Source organism: Cornus florida, unplaced genomic scaffold (genome assembly GCF_030987335.1).
Source record: "Cornus florida cultivar Cherokee Brave unplaced genomic scaffold, ASM3098733v1 CherokeeBrave_3.0.0_Hap2_Chr09, whole genome shotgun sequence".
NCBI classification, from domain to species: Eukaryota; Viridiplantae; Streptophyta; class Magnoliopsida; order Cornales; family Cornaceae; genus Cornus; species Cornus florida.
Genome location: NW_026775579.1, coordinates 60,418,736 through 60,437,600, shown reverse-complemented (window position 1 = coordinate 60,437,600; position 18,865 = coordinate 60,418,736). Strand labels below are relative to the sequence as shown.

Here is an 18,865-nt window from a genome sequence, read left to right as displayed (position 1 = left end):
GTATCCATATATATATATATATATATATATTCCAATAAAGAATATATTTGAGAGCAGTTTTGTACTTGTGGATGACAAGCTATTAAAAAAGAGTGTAGTTAACCGTGTGGAAACTGCATCTTCCTGAATTTGATGATGGTAAGTACATTTTTAATGACAAAATCAGGGGAAGGTTGTGAATGGAAGCAGCAACACAATCCACAAAATCTCAACGATGTGTTTGGAAACAAAAACATGTTTTTGTTGTGCTGTAATTTATTTCGAGATAAAATAATGTTTGGTAAAATTTATTGCACAAGGATACTCTCAGAAGTTGTCCATACATTATTGATTCAGCCAGCCCTCCCACAGATCTATTTACTCCTCCTGGTGGGCAGGCAGTGTAACACACACTCTCTCTCTCTCTCTCACACACACACCCACACACACACACACACACACTCAACATGCTGAAGTTGATCACTAACTAGATCTCCTCATTATTTCTCAAGCCTTCTTTTACATTTTCATATTTAGAAGGAATAATTTACATAATTTGATGGTACAAGATGCACAATTTTTATTTATTAATTGTTACTATAACACACGTAAGTCCACCAAAGTTCAAATCCTTGACCTCTTTTTGGGAAGTAAGAGCCTGACACCGCTAGACTATTGGCTTATTGGTGTACAAAGATACACAATTATGGACTTCTACAAGAGAAAATTGTCGATCACGTGTTGTATCACATCGGCTCCATCAGAATTGATGCAGTAGGTTTTTACCTGAACACACATAACAAAAGAACATGTCACTACCATTCATTTATTTGTAACATTCATCATGCAACACCAGCACAAGACAGTCCTTTATAAACCCTAAACCCTAATTCCCAAGCAATTTCGTACTTCTAGCGAAGATAAAAAGGAAACAAATTTGGATTTCCAAGTGAATGAAACTAAATTCATGTTGTCTATATTATGGGAGTTTAAGCAAAAGCAGCTTTTATAAAATATTTAACTTTTAGAGCATTAAAGTCGTAAATTGACTAAATTCTAGACAAGTTTTTTTTTTCAATTGAATTTAAATTAAATTAATTAATATTTTTAAACTCATAATGCAATATTCATTAATCAACTAAAACTAGATTATATATACAAGATTTAGATTATATATCAAAATTTCAATTTGTGCCCGGACCATGAATCAGATAGTGCCATATGCCCGTCTTTCAAAGAAGGTTCTCTACTGGGAAGATTGTGAGTCCAGTCAAAATAAGCTATAATTACAAAATTTTACTCAGATTTACTAAGAATTTAAATGGAAGATATAGTGTTTTGGAACTTGAATGAAAGAGGTTTTCAAAAGTAGTCATTTAGTGGGAAAAGTAGGACTCGGTGATAATTTTCCCAAAAAGAAATCTGTATGCAGAGCTAACAGAATGGAATCAGTTTGCATTAGAAGGGTAATAACAAAGGCACCCAATTAAGCTTTTCCAAATGTAGGAAAAGAACTTCATGTTATCCATTATGGGACGACTTTAAGCAAAAGCAGCTACTTGCCTGGATCGTATTGTGCGCAAAAAATCTTTGTTTGCTACCACGGAAGCTAACATCAACCCGTTCCCAGCTCACCTTTGTAAGACCTCTGATCATTGTCTCTACAATTTGTGTACAATGAATGAAAATGAATAATTTCTGAGGAGCTCGAATGGTTAAATAAAGATTTTATCTATATCTAAGAAGCTGGAATGATATAATAATAATTTCATCTTAAAGTTTTGACAATCATGGGACTTAAACCATATAAAAGAACAAATTTATAGATATAACAGGAATAAATTGTTTTAAAGCATATTTTCATAAGCTCCATGCATGTATTGCCAAAAGTTCTCTCTCACTATCTCCTACACACTTAAAAATTTCCAAAATTTCCCTAATAGAGTACAATGCATGTTAGACCAATTTATTCCTGCCGATCCCTAAGCAACCTATACATGCAAGCAACAATCTACCCTCAGTATCTTGCAAATCCTAAAATACGTAATGATATGAAGCATGTCCCTATTGATGAAGGGTAGTCTTTATTTCTACTAGTTTGTTAAAAAGGAAAAACCATGGTTCCCCTTAAATTTTAGCTCTGAAACAACACAGCTCTTTCTCTTGTGAACGGGAAGGAAAAAAAAAAAACTCTTTCCCTACAAATATGCCAACAGTCTATGAACACAAGTGCACTAAGGTGCAAACAATTTAAAAAATATAACAGCTTTGTCCAAATAATAACTGTAGTAATCAGTTCGAAGATATAACAAATAAACTAACCTTCCATGTCAATTGTCTTATATCCATCGACTTTGGTCTCCAAAGAGAATTCTTCTTCAGAATCCACAGTTTTTGCTGCTTCCTCATTTACAATATGTGGATATTTGTCATTTTTTGAAAGATGTTGACGCTGGAAAATGAAAAATATAATGATAATCATTGCAGATACAATTTAAAAGTTCAATAAAAGCTTTATAATTACCTTTGGGAGCTCATTTCGGCGCCGGATCGATGATGTACTCCATCCCACAAGATCTTTAAGCGTCAAGTCCTTCATGTAAACAAGACGGCGTAACAAGATTATAGGGTCAATATGCATATATGGTCAGATCTGGCAATTAACTCAAATTCTCATCTTTTGTCTATGCTTTTGAAGATTAGGTCCAAACATCATCTATATGACCTCAATATTTTTATTAGAATATTAATATCCATTCTATAAGAAACAAATATCATAGAGGATACGATCAAATTTGGCATTTGCATAGGCAACACGACGCCTGAATGACTGTAAAGCAGACCTGTAGAGAAAACACAGGCGTGAAGGCATGTTCGAAGTCATCTACATACACACAGTGCATTTTATATGTTTCCAAATTTAAATTTAATATATTTCATAAAGACTCACATAAATTTAAGATCTTCATAGTCATTGACCATCTGAACTAGAAGAGGGGATTTTTCCTTATCACAATCTGTCAAAAATAAATGTTTCCCAGTTCTTGAAAAAAGCCATGATGTCCGAGATGCTACCTTCTCCACAGTGTAAAAGCCACAAAACATTGGGACCTGGACAAGCATAAAACTCATGATGATACAAAAACGGAAATGTACGAAGCACCATAATGGTGGTGTAAGAAGCAAGTCAAAGTAAATAGCTAATACATATTTTCTTCATGCTCTTAATCACAACTCTGCGGATACCCATCATGTAGAATGAAACCACATTACATTCTTTAACATTAAAAAGTACTTGAGTAAAGTTATCGAATACAGGATAAGGCAGTAAATGATTTAGTACGGAAAAAAAAAAAAAATTAGGCCTGCTGAAGAAAATCACCACAAATATAGAACAATGATAATATAAGCTCATATATTCATGTAAAAACTGCATGGTACAGATACAGAGCAAAAGAGGCTTTTCAAACCAATAAAACCAACAGTGGCCGTATCTTTTCCTCAGGCATATATTGCTCAGATCCCACAAGGGAAAGTGATCTACATGAAAGTCAATGTTTACAGTTTGAAGTGGAGACCATGCAGATTTATTTCTGGTAATGTTGCAATCAAAAGGAACACCATAGAGTCCTCTGAACCAAAGAATAATTATATTACCTCATCAATCTCTAACAGACTATTCACCATCATAAATGTAAGAGAATCATAACCAGCTAATACTTTCAACTGTTTTATCTTCTTTCTCTGAGGTGATTGTTTGCTCCACAAAAATTCCTCTTTAGTTGACATATGATGGAGGTAATTTTGTTGATTAAAAAACACTGGGAGGTAAAAAGTTGCAAAAAATTCTTCCACTTAGCTCAATCAAGGTCACACAGTTTAAATCAATCCACTGGAAGTCCAGAAATGAGTTTAATAAATAACTAAATGTACATCTACATCCTTGTGAAATTTCATTCAAGATGGCTTGACTCTTTATATGAGAGGACTTCTTTAAATTTCAACTAACAAATGGTTTTGTTGTCAAAAAGCTTTGAAGTAAAAACTCTCTCATGATATACACACGGTTTACTTCGTTAGAATACGAAAAGGATTACAGAAGATGATAAATCACCTGCTTATGTCCCCTTGAACCAAGGTGTGGTGTTGCCACGGTTATGAAATTCATGGGTTCCAGTCCAGCAATTTTGCCTTTAAATTTCTCTTCCGAGCATGGATGATTAGATTTATCACTTCCACATTCTCCATTTCCTTGAGAAGGTTTCCTTTGGATATCTTGACCATAAAGCTTAGCAATAGCATATCTTGCTATGAGGCCACCAAGTGAGTGAGCTATAAAAGATATTTTCTGAAGATCTAGATAACGGGTTATAACAGATATCACCTGAAAGAATCAATACTTATTTAATTTTCTAGCTTGGAGTGCCAATTCCAACAAATTGAAGAGTCATACTAACAACTCAAAGACAAATGAAACCAAATCAAAGACAAATAACAATGAGGCATTAGGAGAAGAAAAACAGCGAGTTGTTGATAATGGAACCCTTACGCACCTCGTCCGCTAGTCTCTTTCCCATTACATCAACACCGTCAAATGTTAACATTGAAGAATTACACTCACTGCCTGAAGATAACATACTGATAAATACAATTCACATTTATAACAAAATCCAGTAACACTAGTGAAACCAAAGAATGCAGTCAAGAAAAATTCAAAAGCTTTAAAGAATTGTAATACCCATTTCCAAAGGGGCAATAGTTCCTATTGTAAGTTTGTAGGTCCTACATTATATGATAGAAGGAAAATGATTTTGTTGTCCTTATGTGATGATACTTAGAAACCAAAATGGCCGATACACTGTCACAAATTAAGATACCACAAACAGGAGGATTTTAGATCAGATATGGGAACCAGTTGCTCATGCGTTATTGAGATAAAAAAAGATGCCAATATCTTATATATAATGACTCAAGTATTTCTGCAGAACACAGAAGAAGTAACTATCAGTGGCTCTTTAACCAAAAAAAAAAAAAAAAAACCTCCTTTCCTAATAAAAAAGGGAACATCGAGAATAAATTCTTAGAAAGTTTTAAGACTCTTCTCACCTATCTGATCCTCCATGGATCATGGTTCAGGTGATCCATGGGATCTAGATTTGGCCAACTAAGTGATAAGAGTGGTTAGATATGAATTCAAGTCGTTGAGTATTGAAGAGTGAGACTGTGGAACTCGTTGACATAGCTAAATATATGGTAGGTACCAAGGTAGCTAATGTTCAAAAATTTCTCAGGCCCGTATATGGAGGAGTTTTATGTGGCCTGTGACATAGGCCCGTATATAAGGATCGCAATTATTAATACTACTGCAGTCAAGATTGTTTTATTTTGCAATAGATGGAACAATAGTATGCTATTAGTTTCTTTCCTATGGCTTTCTAAGAAAGGTTGTCTAGGAATTTTTACGTTGCTAAAATGCACATACACCTGACAGAATTTTAAGCAATTATTCAAAGATAATCACTATCTACTGTTGTAGTGGATTTTGTTCAACCTAGTTGTCTCTTCTTTTCTAGATGTGCCACTTTGGTAAATTCAATGGTGAAGGTATGTTAAAGAGGCCTATCTTGAGGTTAGACCTAGTTTTAGTCTTTGAGACCAAGGATAGATAGTTTGGGAAAGGTGATATTTCAATAGCAAATAAATAATGGTAATGGAAAAGTACAACGAGCACAGAAAATTACTTTAAAAAGAAAACAAAATAAAAGCAATACATTTCATGACAGATATGCACAGGGACAGGAAGGTGCAGGAATTAAAAACTCACAGTGAACGATAATGTCTTGAGGATACCTCTTCAAGAATTGCTTTGCAGCAAATCTCCAATTCTGAGCACTGAATGCATACAAAAAGGAAACCGAAACAATTCACACGTGCACGAAGTGAAAAACTAACCTCGAACAATCAATAAGTAACGAAAGGCCACAAGCATGCCAATTCATATTAAATCAAAATGCTTTGATTACTCAATCCAAAAAGAACTTGTGGCAAACAACTTTGTATCTTAAGTAGTCCAGTAGAGATTGTTCAACAACATGACAACGACCGTGAATTGTTGTGATACTATGGGGAAACATATGTTGTATACCACATGCATTAATTTAGAGTGGGACTGAGGTAACATTTTAAATAGACATGGTTATAAATTTCTAAAGTAAATTATGTAATGATATTATTATAATTGGAGAGTTGCTTTCAGCCCTGTATATTAATCCAAAATGTTGTGATCATTGAATTTGACAAGTTCTCAATTTATTTCTGAGAACTAGCTGAGCTATTATTGTGCAATGATCTTCTCCTTTTATTACCCTCCTCTAAATTCCATATCCAGTAAGAATCCTATTCATAGTTCTCGATGCTTATCTTAATACAGATAAACTGCGGGAAAAAGTCTGAAACTTTTTTTTAAACCAATAGATTGTAGACTAATAAAGGAGGTCAAATAACATAGCATGCCATCATGCACTCCAATAGGAGTTATTGCTTTCTCATTCATAAACTAAAATATCACAGAAGGGAAATATACTTTAAAACACACGCACAACTATAGACCAATCTAAGTTAGCATCATAGTACAATCTACTATTTATGATTGCAATTCCACTTCAAATGATGCATTAACTTTAACCTGAATCGTAGCACTCACTAATTTCTCCATCATTTACATTCTCTTCTATATATAATTACAAAGATTGCAATGACAATAACTAGGTACTATTTAATAAAATTGAAAATTAAATACTGTAAAATTTTAAAAACTGAACTGAAATTTTTTAACTGATAATAAAAATTGATTTTCTCTAATATATTTTTGAATTTTAAGTGTTGTTAAGTGAATTGAGTTACCAAACAGAACGAGCAAACAATTCGAGTCTATGCAATCAAAGATACAAATAAATTCAAGGCTTTAATACACAAATCAACAGCATTACTTAATTTGGTATAATCTCCACAAACCCAAGTAACCCATTTTAGAAATATATAAATATATATATGAATTCAAATCATTAACATAATCAGGGCATGCAGTAGTACTTTACTAACCTCCCAATGATGCCGTTGACCATAATCACCAGGTGAGTCGGCGACCGATCCTTTCCGGTACAACCGGACTCCATATCGAAATTCCCAGCACCGTCCGATCTCTCGACCGTCGGTTTATCATAGTCCGAACTGAAGCACCCAAATTTCGGCATGTACGAAAAAGACCTCTTCTTCCTATTCTTAGCCGAATTCATCTCCGATATTTCCCCTCCCACCTCTTTAACAGTCCCTGAACTCTACAACTCCGCAGAACATATTATGTGTGTATAATATATATATATATATATATATATACACATCCATGACATAGAGATTGATGAATAAGGAGGTTGATGGTTAACAAATAGGGCCGGCGGTCCCACCGAAGCCGGTAGGACGGAACTGTGTGTGCATATATGTGTATATATTGGTATGATTTCAACGGAGCTATGAGGTTGGATTGAATTGACATAACGGACCTTGATTTTTGATGCATGTGTAGTTATGCATAGCAATCAGATGAGGGCTAAATTTGGGATTTTGGGGCACAGGAAGTTTGAAGAGACGGTTATGTTTTGTTATTCCTCCCTTTTTAGAATGAAACAACGATAAGAAATTCTTTGGACCAACTTCTTGTTCACCTCTGTGTCATTGTTATTTCTTTTTCATTTTTAAATTGTCATTATTGTTCATATTCAAAATGTGATAATTGAGGGTCCAACACATTTGATAACGTAAAATGTGTTTATATACTTAGTAATGTTAAAATGTTAATGTCTGGTGAAAACAAATAGAATATGTTAGTGGAGTTCCAACATGTTTGATAACGTAATTTAAATATAATTAAAAATAGTAAGTGACACTTAAAATAATATAAAACTTTAAATGACACGACATCAAATATTTATTTTTTAATTATTATTTATAAATATCAACAAATAAAATTTAATTCTTAAAATTTTCATTACTTAATTTTCAGTTTTATCAAACAACACTTTCCTCTAATTATTTCTGTTGTTTGGAAAAAGTGTGTGAGCTTATAAATTATTATTTTTTATTTTATTTTTGGTGTTCAACACAATGCCCATATCGTTGCATTTATACTATTTAACAATAGAATAAGTATCACTTTTCTCTTTTAAAGATCAATTAGTCCTATCAAATTTTAGTAAGCCACTGGATTAATTCTATGTTTAAAATCTAATTAATCCCCAAAATTTTCAATCTTCTATTTTAAACCCTTTTCAAATTACAGATATTAATATGTTATTACCTACAAAAATATATATTTTTAAAAATTATTAGCAGCCGAATGTTTGGTAGTTAGTATAAGTATTTCTAGAGTTATCGGCAACCGTTTTGGTTTTACATTTTTATTTCATATGAAGTAATTTATTCCAAAACATAAAAAAGTTCGGTAAAATTTGTTACACAAGGATATGAGTCTCAGAAGTGAGAAGTTGTCAAACAGATTATTGGCGCGGCAGCAGCCTCCAACAGGTCTAAATTACTCCTCTAGGTGGGCAGTGGAACTCTCTCTCTCACACACAAACACAAACACAAACACACACAACATTCTGAAAGTGGATCACTAACTAGATCTCCTCATTATTTCTGAAGCTATTTTTACATTTTTCATATTTAGAATGAATGATTTACATAATTTTATGGTACAAGAAACACAATCGTGTGAGTGAATGTAAATTATAGACTTCTATAAGAGAAAATTGTCCATCATGTGTTGTATCACATCGGCTCCATCAGAATTGACGCAGTAGGTATTTACCTGAACACACACAGCAAAAGAAAATGTCACTACCATCCATTATACGTAACATTCATCATTCAACACCAGCACAACACAGTCGTTTATAAACCCTAATTCCCAAGCAATATCGTACTTCTAGCCCCAAAAAAACAGGCAACAAATTTGGCTTCCCAAATGTATGAAAAGAAATTCACGTCATCTACATATTATGGGACTTTAAGCAAAAGCAGCTACTTGCCTGGATCGTACCATGCGCGAAAAATCTTTGTTTGCTTCCACGGAAGCTAACATCAACGCGTTCCCAGCTCAATTTTGTAAGACTTCTGATCATTGCCTCTACAATTTGTGTACAATGAATGAGAGTGAATAATTTCCGAGGAGCCGGAAAGGTTAAATAAAGATTTTATCTTTTTCCTGCAAATTTTTTTTAAGCCAACAGTCTGGGAATGTACGTGCACTAAGATGCAAACGATACAAACAGAAGTGTGGTAATCAGTTCGAACAGATGATCACTAAACTAACCTTCCATGTCAATTGTCTTGTAACCATTGACTTTGATGATCTCCAAAGAGAGTTCTTGTTGAGGATTCGCAGTTATTGCTAGCTCCTCATTTACAATATGTGGATATTTGTCATTTCTTGAAAGACGTTGACGCTGCAAAATGAAAAATATAACGTGAGTCATTGCAGATACAATTCAATAGTTCACTAAAAGCTTTAAAATTACCTTTGGAAGCTCACTTCGGCGCCGTATCGATGATGTACTCCATCCCACAATATCTTTTAAGTGTCAAGTCCTTCATATGTAAACAAGTAGGTGTAACAAGATATGAAGATTTGGTCCGAACATTGTATATACGTCCACAATATTTTAATTAAAAAACCTCTAATTCTATAACAAAAAATATCAACATTATAGAGGATACGATCAAAATTTGCATTTGCATAGGCAACGCGACGCTTGAACGACTTTAAAGCAGAACTGCAGAAAGAGCACGGGCGTGAAGGCATGTTTGAAATGATTTGCATTCACAGGGGGCATGATATTTTTATATGTTTTCAAATAAAGATAGGGCTCACATAAATTTAAGATCATCAGTGTCATTGACCATCTGAAGTAGAAGAGGTGGTTTTCTCTTATCACCATCTGTCAAAAATAAATGTTTCCCGGTTCTTGCAAGAAGCCATGAGGCCCGAGATGCTACCTTCTCCATAGTGTAAAAACCGCAACACACAGGGACCTGGACAATAGCTAATACATATGTTATTCGTGCTCTTAACCACAACTCTGCAGAGCATCATGTGAGAATGAAATCACATTATGTAAGCTTAAATATGGTCTTCTAAAGAAGAATCACCACTAGTGTAGAACAATGATATGTAAGCTTAAATTTTCATGTGAGAACTGCGGAGGGTTTTCAAACTAATAAAACCAATAGTTCTTGTATTTTTTTTCCTCAGGCATATATTGCTCAGATCCCACAAGGGAAAGTGATCTACACTAAAGTCCAATGTTTACAAATTCCTCATAACGTTGCAATCAAACAGAGTATCACAGAATCCTCTAAATCAAAGAATGATCATATCATCTCGTCAATCTCTAACAGACTATTCATAATCAGAATTGTAATAAAATCATAGCCAACTAATACCTTTAACTGTTTCATCTTCTTTCTCCGAGGTGATTATTTGCTCCACGAAAATTCTTCTTTAGGTGATGCATGATAGATTTACAAAATCGGAGAGTTGCAAAAATTTCTTCCACTTAGCTCAATCAAGGTCACACAGTTTAAATCAGTCCTCAGAAAGAACAGAAATGAGTTATAACTACATGTATGTCTACATCCTTGTGAATTTCATTCAAGATGACTTCTGTTTTTATACGAGAGGACTTCTTTAAATTTCAACACGCTTGGTTTTGTTGTCAAAATGCAATGTATACTTCATTTGAATATAGAAACGGATTACAGAAGATACCTGCTTATGTCCCCTTGAACCGAGGTGTGGTGTTGCCACAGTTATGAAATTCATGGGTACCAGTCCAGCAATTTTGTCTATAAGTTTCCCTTCTGAGTCTATAAGTTTCTCTTCCGAGCATGGATCATTAGATTCATTACTTCTACATTCTACATTCCCTTGAGAAGCTTTCCCTTGGATATCTTGATCATAAAGCTTAGCAATAGCATATCTTGCTACAAGGCCACCAAGTGAGTGACCTATAAAAGAAATTTTCTGAAGATTTGGATAACCGGTTATAACGGATATCACCTGAAAGAAGCAAGACTTGTTTAATTTTCTTCCTTGGAGTGTCAATTCCAACAAATTAAAGCGTCATACTAACAACTCTATTTATAAATGAAATAAACAAATGAAACCAGATGGACGACCAATAACCATGAGGCATTAGAAAAAAAACAGCTATTACGCACCTCGTCCGCTAGTCTCTTTCCCATTACATCAACACCGTCAATTGTTAACATTGAAGAATTGCATTCACTGCCTGGAGATAATATTAATTAAATGCAATTTACATTTATAACAAAATCCAGTAAAACCAGTGAATAACAGACAAATAATGCAATCAAGAAAAATTCAAGATCTTTAAAGAAATTTAATACCATTTTCAAAGGGGAAATAGTTCTTGTTGCAAGTTTGTAGGTCCTACATTACATGATAGAAGGAATTTTGTTGTCCTTATGGGAACCAGTTGCTCATGCATAATTGAGATAAAAAAATGTGCGGATATCATATATATAATTCCTCAAGTATTTATGCAGAACACAGAAGAAGTAGCTGTCAGTGGCTCTTTAAGAAAAAAAAACAAAAACCCCTTTTCTGATAAAGACGGGAACATCAACTCTCAACTATCTGATCCTCTGTGGACCATGATTCAGGTGATCCATGGGATCTAAATTTGCCCAACATAGTCACAAGTCTGGTTAGATATGAATTCACTGATTGTAGTCAGACTGTGGTACTCGTTGACATGGCTAAATATATGGTAGGTACAAAGGTATAGCTAACGTTCAAGGATTTCTTAGGCCTGTATATGCACTCAAAATTGTTGTGAATTCTCAATGGTAGAACAATAGTAAGACGTATACTATTAGTTTCTTTCTTATGGATTTCTAAGAAAGATTGTCTAGGGAATTTCTACGATGCTAAAATGCTCTTAAACCTCAAGAACTTAAAGCAATTATTCAAAGATAATCTGTCTAAATCAATGGCGAGGGTATGTTAAACAGTTCTATCATGAGGTTAGACCTAGTTTGAGTCTTTTGAGACCATGGATAGATATAGTTTGAGAGGTGATACTTGAATAACAAAGAAATAATGGAAATCGAAAAGTACAATGATCACAGAAAATAACTCTATGAAAAAAACTAAAACAAAAACAATAAATTTCGTGGCAGATATCCACAGTTTCCCAGATGTTGCAGGGATAAAAAGACTCACGGTGTACGATAACGTCTTGAGGATACCTCTTCAAGAACTGCTGTGCAGCAAATCTCCAATCCTGAGCACTGAATGCATAAAACGAAGGAAACCGAAAAAATTCACGCATGCACATGGTGGGAAAATGAAATAATGGGACATTTTAACAATTAATTGAAGGCCTCAAGCATGCCAATCCATTATAACTCTAAATGCTTTGATTACTCAGGCTGAAAAGTACTTGTGTTTATAACAGAATTTAAACCGATGGATTATAGACTAACACAGGAGGTCAAATAACATAGCATGCCATCATGTAATTGTTTTCACATTCATAAACTAAAATATCACATGTTAGACTTTTTTTTAGAATATATTGTTACAATGTATTATTAGAATATATTCTATAATATGTTGTTACCATGTATAGGTTTACCATATAGAGTTTATGTTTACTTACTTTCCACACATGTCGTCTCCTACATAAACCCCATGTCATCTCCTACATAAACCCCTATGTCTTCTTATATTTCACCCATCAATACAATATCATATCTATTCTCTCTCATTATTTCTAACATGGTATCAGAGCCTTTTGATCTCATCGTAGTCACCGCCAGGGATGAAATCATTAGCCCCATCTTTGTGGGAGGCGGTCAACCAACAAACTCACGCTCCGCACTCCAAGATATCCATATGCCCCGTCCAAGGAAGCCTCGTTGTCTAAGTCTTCCTTTCGGAAACCCAACGAGATGTCTCATCTAGAGAGGCCCCGCTTAGGGATGCCCCGTATAGGGAAGCCTCAAGTGATAATCCCATTCTTCCATGCGCCTTCACGTGCACCAGCGGTAATCCCGCTCCTTAACGTGTCGGATCATTTCCATCACAGCGCCACCATGCGTTGCTCAAGTGGTAATCCTACTATTCCATGCGCTTTCACGCGCACCAGCGGTAATCCCGCACTACAACGTGTCGAATCAGTTCTGTCATCACGCCATCACGCACCATCAGTAGTCATCATGCACTCACACGCGCCTTCAACGTAGTGAATCTTCACAAATTCATCACCCATCAGTTTATAGTAGTTACCACTAGGGATGGCAACGTCAACCTATTCATGCTCCGCACCTACCTCTAAGATCTTCACAGATCCACGCTACGTCACTTGACATGTTAGCATTGGTGCAACGTCAGACACATTCTGCAATATTGCCAGTAATTGTGCCACGTTACCTACCACCTCAATTGCCACGCAATAGAGGTGCCAGCAGTAGTACCAAGTCCCCTGCCACTTCAGTTGTCATGTCATCAACCACGTTAGTATCGGTGCCAAGTCAGCTACATCAAGGTTAAAGGATTATCTTCAAACTCAAGATGGCGTAATATAACCCACCTTGCTTTGAGGGGCTGTTAGAATATATTATAGAATATATTGTTACCATGTATTATTAGAATATATTTTATAATATATTGTTATCATGTATATGTTTACCATATAGGGTTTAGGTTTACTTGCTCTCCACACATGTCGTCTCCTATATAAACCCTTATGTATTATTATATTTCACACATCAATACAATATCATATTTATTCTCTCTCATTATTTCTAAGATCACATAAGGGAAAAATTAAAACACACACAACAACAGTGGTGTAGCCACAGAGGGACGAGTGGGGACAATTGCCCCCGCTGAACCTTTAATTTTTTAAAATTTTATATGGAGAGATTTTTATATTTGTATAATTGTCCCCTCTAAAATTTGACAATGCATGTGTGTGTGTGCGTGTGTATATATATATATATATATATAACCAAAAGCTCATTCAGGGTTATCTATCAATTTATATTTTTCCAGAAATTATGATATTTTTTTCCACTTTCCCAAAATATTATATTCTTCTCTACTTTCCAAAAAAAAAAAAAAAAACATTTCATCAAGATATTCTATATTACATCTTCAGTCTTCAAACATTTTCCACAATCCAAACAAAGCAAGCAGAGTTACCTAGATAGAGACTCAATGCAGTGCGGCAGACAGGTAATCTAATATATATTTTTTATCATTTAAATTTTACAATTATTATTTGATATTATAATTTTAATTAGAAAAATTATTAGTTATTACTATCAAAATTATTTTAGGACTTGTTGTTCTTTCAAAAATTAGTTTTTGTAATTGTATTATTAATTATTATTCTCTAAATAAAACTTAGAATTTTTTATTTTTTATTTTATTTTTTAATTTGCAACCTAAATCAATGAAATCACTTATTCAACTCTATCAAATTTTCTGATTGATTGAATTATCTGGTTATATCTTATAAGGTTAGATTTGGTTATCATGGTTTTTTATTTTTATTTTTCCTACATATGTGATATATTAGACCAATTAGGTAACTGTGTTATTTTCTTTTTCATATCTTATTCTTGATTCATTGAATATGAATTTTTTTAGTATATTTAATTCAATGAATTAAATTTTGAAACAATAATGAATAATGTGAAAAATCATTGTAAATGTATTGAATAGAAATATTATGAATTACATATATTGTTTTGGTAAAAATTATATATATAAATATATATATATATATATATATATATATTATTGCTATTAAATATTAACCCCACTGAAGGAAATTCCTGCACAACAATGATTAATAATGATTAAAACACGCACATTCATAGACCAATCTGAGTTAGCGTCATAGTGGCATCTATTAATAACGATTGCTATTCTACTTCAAATGATGCATTAGCTTTAATTTGATTAGTAGCACTCACTTATTTCTGCCTTTTCCATTCTCTTCTATAGAATTACATAAAATTGCAATGTCAATGCTGTTTGATAAATTGAAAGATAAGTACATAAAATTTTACGAATTGAAATTATAAGTGATGAATTGGCAATAAAAATTGATTTTTTTTTTTTTTTTTTTTTAACATCTTTTGATTTTCAAGTGCTCAACATTCAATGACTAAAGTCACTATCGGTTAAAATTTTATCCATTTTAAGCAAAGCATTTTAAGTGATATTCTATTTGCGTTATCAAATGCACTTAATTGGTCTAATACTTAATAGTGTAGAACTAAATGCTGAATTGAGTTATCAAACGACACAAGTATGTTCAATAAGTAAACAATTCAAGTCTATATAGACATGCAGAGTGATGGGTAGTGTGGAGTCTGATAGATATTGTCCATCAAGGCTTAACTCTGCGGATCCAACTTCGCGGTGAGTTAGCGGGGGGTCGCAACCCCTTTGCCTGAAAGTGTTGGGGGGGGGGGGGGGGGGGGGGGTGTTACCCCGACCCGAATTTTTTTTGGAGGGTATTTTCGTAATTTTCGCACTTGTTATGTTGCCCTAGTGCTAGAGTATTTATTCATTCTGAACTCTCTGTATCCGCTGCTATTTTTTATCATCATAGTGAAATCCCTGCAGCCTTTGGACGTAGCCCTTATTCTTTAGGTGAACCAAGTAAAATATGATTTCTTTTATGTATTTTCTGTTTAATTTTGCAACACAGGGTAAAATCTACTAATAATGATAAGTATAGACAGTTGCAGAGCCAGAAATTTACTTCAATGGGGCAACCATTGACAATAATGTGATAGGAAAATTTGAACCATTTTTTTTTTTTTTTGGTGAAAAGGAGGTGGTCTTATTGAATTTTGATGCTTAAAAATGTTGTGGGATTCACTGAAGGAGAAAAAGAGATGGGTTATTTTAAATTTTGAAATCTTTGTTGGACAAATAAGTTAGAAAATGAGGAGAATTTTTTAATTTTGACTTTTTAAAAGACCTTTTGTGAATTTTCTAAAAGTTCAGCGGTGCAATTTAAGAATTATATCTATATATCTATATATATATATATATATATAAAGCTTATAAAAAATATAAATAACTAAAAATTCTAGTGGGGGCAACGACCAATCTGAGTATGCATCATGGTATAATATACTAATAATTATTGCAATTCCACTTCAAATGATGCATTAGCCTTAATCTGATTAGTAGCACTCAATTTATTTCTCTGTCTTTCCCATTCTCTTCAATATAATTACTAAAATTCCTTACCAAAAATAAAAATAATAATAAAAAATTTACACAACAAGCAAGCAAAACAAATCAAGTTTATGCATCATTTTGAACTTGAGTATCATATGAACTCCACAAACCCAAGTAACCATTTTAAACCCATATTCCAATAATTCATCAATATATATATGAATCAGAGCATATACTACTAGTGTACTAACTACCAACCTCCCAAAGATGCCGTTGACCATAATAACCAGGTGTGTCGGAGACCGATCCTTTTCTGTACAACCGGACTCCATATCATCACCGTCCGATCTCTCTACCGTCGGGTACTCAAAGTCCGCCCTTAAACATCCAAATTTCGGCATATACGAATATCTCTTTTTATTCTTAGCTAGATCCATCTCCGATTTCTTCTCTCTCATTTCTTCAACAGTATTTGAACTCTGCAACTCCGTAGAATCCATGAACATATATATATATATATATGCACACAAATGTATCTATATAGAGAGAGAGAGGAGAGATATTGATGAATAAGGAGGAGGTTGACTGTCAACAAATTGGGCCGGCGGTCCCACCAAAGCCTGTACGACGGTACTGTGGGTTGAATATGTTTAGTATGATTGTTCAAAGGGAGATAATGCGTTTGGATTGAATTGACATAAAGCACCTTGATTTTGGACAATATTACTGAGTGTGACTTAAATATGTGGTGATTATGTACGGAGTATATCAATCAGATGAGGGTTAAATTTGGAATTTTGCGGCTCGAGGAAGTTTGAAGAGAGGCTCTGTTTATTTTTCTTACTTTCTAGAAAGAAGCAACGATCCGAAATTCTTTGTACCCACCATTGCTGTTCACCCGTGTCCTTACTTTCATTTTTAAATTGTCATCTTTGTTAAGAAAAATTTAAGACATTGCGACATCTATATGTCTCGTGGAGTTCATGAAGCACGCCACAATGTCTTGGTAGGTGACCAACATGTAGATGTTTATAGGAACGGCAATGAGACGGTTTTTGACGGGAATTCTATTCTTCATTTCTATTTTTCAAGATTTGTCTGATTTTTCAAAGCAATTTTTATTACGTCCTTATTTACATAATTCGTTTTTCAAAATTGTCCCAAACGAGGCACTAGGGTGAAATTTTTTGTCATTTCTTTATATATAATTGAGGAGCGGGGCCACTAGGGTGAAAATTTTTGTCTATCTCTTTATATATAATTGAGTAACTTAACCTATTTTAGAAATATATTATACTATGTAAAAGTAATTTAATAAACTTATAGTATACTCGGGACGAGGAGGGACAACATCCCCGAAACCGTCCCAAAACTCATCGACGTTTTCAAAGCAACTCCCATTCTGTTCTTATTTACATAATCGGTTCTCCAAAACCACTCCCAAACAGGGCTGGGCGAAGCAGGCCGCCAACCATCCCTAGATGTTTATAATGGGTGTATATTTATAATTGGGTTAATTCCATAAAATGGAGTTTTGGAGGTCAAACGAACAAAAGAATGGAGTCAAAATTAAAATTTCTATATTAATGGATTTTTCTCAAAATTTGACGTGGACATAGAAATTTAATATACATTATATATTTATTTTCAAAATATCCTTCTATTGTTGTTATGAAATTCTGTTACTACCTCTCATATCTAGAGAGAGAAACCTATACATGACAACCATTCTTCCCAAACGAACAACCAACAAACTTGAGAAATTCATCCAAAACTTCTAGTCATTTGCATTTTTCTAATGATTAAATGGATTTGCTAATTTTTTTTTTTAAATGGGTTTGCTTGTTAGGTGGGTGAAAGAAATAGATGGCCAATCAAAAAGAAAGAATTATTTTTGCCATTACAGATGAACACATTCAGAAGGGGTTGTGTGGAGGGAAAAAAACTCCCTCCAATAAGAAGCGCACACGTCACCACTACCCATATCTACATTCCAAGGACATATAAGGCCCATCATGCTCAAGCCCAAATTAAGGGTATTTACAGCCCAAGACCATTGTTAGTTATCCTCCAACTTCCATCAAGGCCGAATCAAGAAGTCATCAGCCCAGCTTGTCGTCAGCCCAGCGTATGAGTATTTAACATCCGGCCTGTTACCCAAGCCCAGCCGGATCAAAATATATTCAGCCCAAGAATGCGCAAATCCTACCATTTGAAGGATTTATTGTAGAAGGAAAATTTGGATAGGAAGTTCTGTACAAGGCAATTTCTATGTATGGAAGATTCGACAATGGAAAGAACTCTATTAGAAAAGAATGGTTATATAGAAAGAATTGGAGGGCAAGTAACGCGAGTCCTACCATAATTTTGCAATTTTTTGTATATAAATAGAGGCTAAGACCTCCAATAAAGGATCAAGCAATTCCACACTTCTCTATACATTGTTCTTATTTATTTTTATTGTTTTTGAGTGAGTTGTTTTATTTTTCTCAGTCATTATTGGTTGGGCGAAATTTTGCACCTACACTTTGGCGCCGTCTGTGGGAAGCGTATACAAATATACTCCCACTTGTTTTTCAAATTAAATCTTTT

General features: G+C 34.0%; 2 protein-coding genes across 4 annotated transcripts; both read right to left on the bottom strand.

Annotated features, from left to right (window-relative positions):
* Positions 1-266: 266 nt before the first annotated feature.
* Positions 267-7,590, bottom strand: LOC132274056 (lipid droplet phospholipase 1-like). Of its 2 annotated transcripts, XM_059775205.1 has the most exons (10): positions 7,081-7,569; positions 5,804-5,871; positions 4,533-4,603; positions 4,094-4,363; positions 2,930-3,090; positions 2,767-2,822; positions 2,504-2,556; positions 2,302-2,431; positions 1,543-1,640; positions 267-765 (listed from the first exon to the last, which is right to left on the bottom strand). In XM_059775205.1, the coding sequence occupies exons 1-10, from the start codon at positions 7,272-7,274 to the stop codon at positions 694-696; spliced, it is 1,173 nt and encodes a 390-aa protein (XP_059631188.1). In that variant the 5' UTR covers positions 7,275-7,569; the 3' UTR covers positions 267-693. The 2 variants fall into 2 exon arrangements, with proteins under 2 accessions (XP_059631188.1, XP_059631189.1); XM_059775206.1 differs by lacking the exon at positions 1,543-1,640 and having other exon boundaries at positions 7,081-7,590.
* A 1,044-nt stretch (positions 7,591-8,634) lies between these two features.
* On the bottom strand, positions 8,635-16,880 carry LOC132274055 (lipid droplet phospholipase 1-like). 2 transcript variants are annotated; one of them, XM_059775204.1, is made up of 10 exons: positions 16,532-16,879; positions 12,284-12,351; positions 11,257-11,327; positions 10,805-11,095; positions 9,908-10,068; positions 9,754-9,809; positions 9,555-9,607; positions 9,350-9,482; positions 9,077-9,163; positions 8,635-8,845 (listed from the first exon to the last, which is right to left on the bottom strand). In XM_059775204.1, the coding sequence occupies exons 1-10, from the start codon at positions 16,777-16,779 to the stop codon at positions 8,820-8,822; spliced, it is 1,194 nt and encodes a 397-aa protein (XP_059631187.1). In that variant the 5' UTR covers positions 16,780-16,879; the 3' UTR covers positions 8,635-8,819. The 2 variants fall into 2 exon arrangements, with proteins under 2 accessions (XP_059631187.1, XP_059631186.1); XM_059775203.1 differs by lacking the exon at positions 8,635-8,845 and having other exon boundaries at positions 8,870-9,163; positions 16,532-16,880.
* Positions 16,881-18,865: the final 1,985 nt, after the last annotated feature.